Source organism: Crocuta crocuta, unplaced genomic scaffold, assembly GCF_008692635.1.
Source record: "Crocuta crocuta isolate KB4526 unplaced genomic scaffold, BGI_CrCroc_1.0 C28773995, whole genome shotgun sequence".
In the NCBI taxonomy this organism is placed as follows: Eukaryota; Metazoa; Chordata; class Mammalia; order Carnivora; family Hyaenidae; genus Crocuta; species Crocuta crocuta.
The window spans coordinates 1-1,496 of NW_027550461.1; the positions used below are offsets into that span (position 1 = coordinate 1).

General features: G+C 39.4%; 1 protein-coding gene across 1 annotated transcript; it reads right to left on the reverse strand.

The window, feature by feature from the left end:
• Window positions 1-736: 736 nt before the first annotated feature.
• On the reverse strand, window positions 737-1,492 carry LOC144219101 (olfactory receptor 51V1-like; the record flags this gene model as incomplete). Its single annotated transcript, XM_077749064.1, has 1 exon — window positions 737-1,492. A coding segment is annotated over one exon (756 nt), but the record flags the coding sequence as incomplete, so codon positions are not given.
• Between the last annotated feature and the right edge of the window lie 4 nt (window positions 1,493-1,496).

Sequence of the window (1,496 nt, forward strand, 5' to 3'; positions counted from 1 at the left end):
TTTCAAATGGTAGTCGTTTTCTATTATTTGGATAAACAAACTAATCACAAAAGTCTATTTCTACCCTGGCAATTACTATTTGTCAGTATCTCTATTTCAATTACTGTTTGTAGGAAGGGAGCAGGGAAAAATTGTTTGGCTGGTGGATAACCTAGCACCAAGATTAGGGTTTATTTGTTTTGTTTTGTTTTATTTTGTTTTTGTTTTGCTATTTGTCTCACTACTTTTTATGATCCAAATAGTCCAATCTCTTTATGATATTTACTCCATTACATGACCATGTAATGTAATGTGGCTAAATCACATAGCAGGGAGAATGGCTAAAAAATAAACAAGAATGTTGCCTAGAGTAGTGGAAACGGACTAAGATCACTGGCGATCCTTTAGTAATTACATAAAGGACTTAATCAGTAAAATTTCCTTTTTCTGTAATAAGTGGATGTCAAACCATCTTCACTCAACTGGATATAGTGAGATATACATTTTAATAGTGAATCTGTCTTATACATTAATATGATCCTCAGCCCATTTTATATGCACTGTCTGATTAATAAAACTGACCGCAACATAACCCATATCAATTTCACTGACTTATGACGGTTGTGGGGAAAATGGAGAGGGAGTTACATGGAAAACATACAAATAGAAGTCATCAAACATATTTATAATTATTTACTGACACCCATTTGAGCTCCACTTGTTGGCTTTGAAATAAACTTACATTCGATCTCAAGACTTACAATTTTTTAAAATTAAACAACCTCTGGACTCTCGTTCGTATTTGTTGGGTCTTGATACTATAAATAATGGGGTTCATCAAGGGTGGGAAAAGGATATAGATGTTGCCCAGGAGGACATGGACCCATGGTGAGAGGTGTCTCCCAAAGCGGTGCACCATAGTCAGACCAATGATTGGGATGTAGAAAACAGAAACAGCACAGATGTGAGATACACAGGTCTGCAAGGATTTGAGCCTTTCCTCCCGCGATGCAATAGCTAAGACTGCATGCAAGATCATAATATAGGAGATAAGTATGAGCACTGCATCCAACAACAAGTTACTGATTACCAGGGCAAGACCATAAATGCTGTTGAAACGGATGTCTAAGCAGGCCATTCTAATTAAGTCTTGGTGTAGGCAGAAAGAGTGAGAAAGGATGTGGGGGCGGCAATAATTTAAGAACTTTAGGCGGATGATGACCGGAGGTATGAGTAAAGAACTTCTACATAAGATCGTCACCCCAATTTTCATGATTTTGTCATTAGTTAGGATCGAAGAGTAGCGTAGTGGGTTGCAAATGGCAATGTAGCGGTCAAAAGCCATAGCAAGGAGGACAGAGGATTCCATGAAGGACAAACCATGGATGAAGTAGGACTGGGCAATGCAGGAATCCAGGCTGATCTCACGAACGAATCCCCACAGGATGCCCAGCACCGTGTACATGGTAGATAGCCCCATGCACAGGTCAGTGAGGGCCAGCATGGCCAGGAAGTAG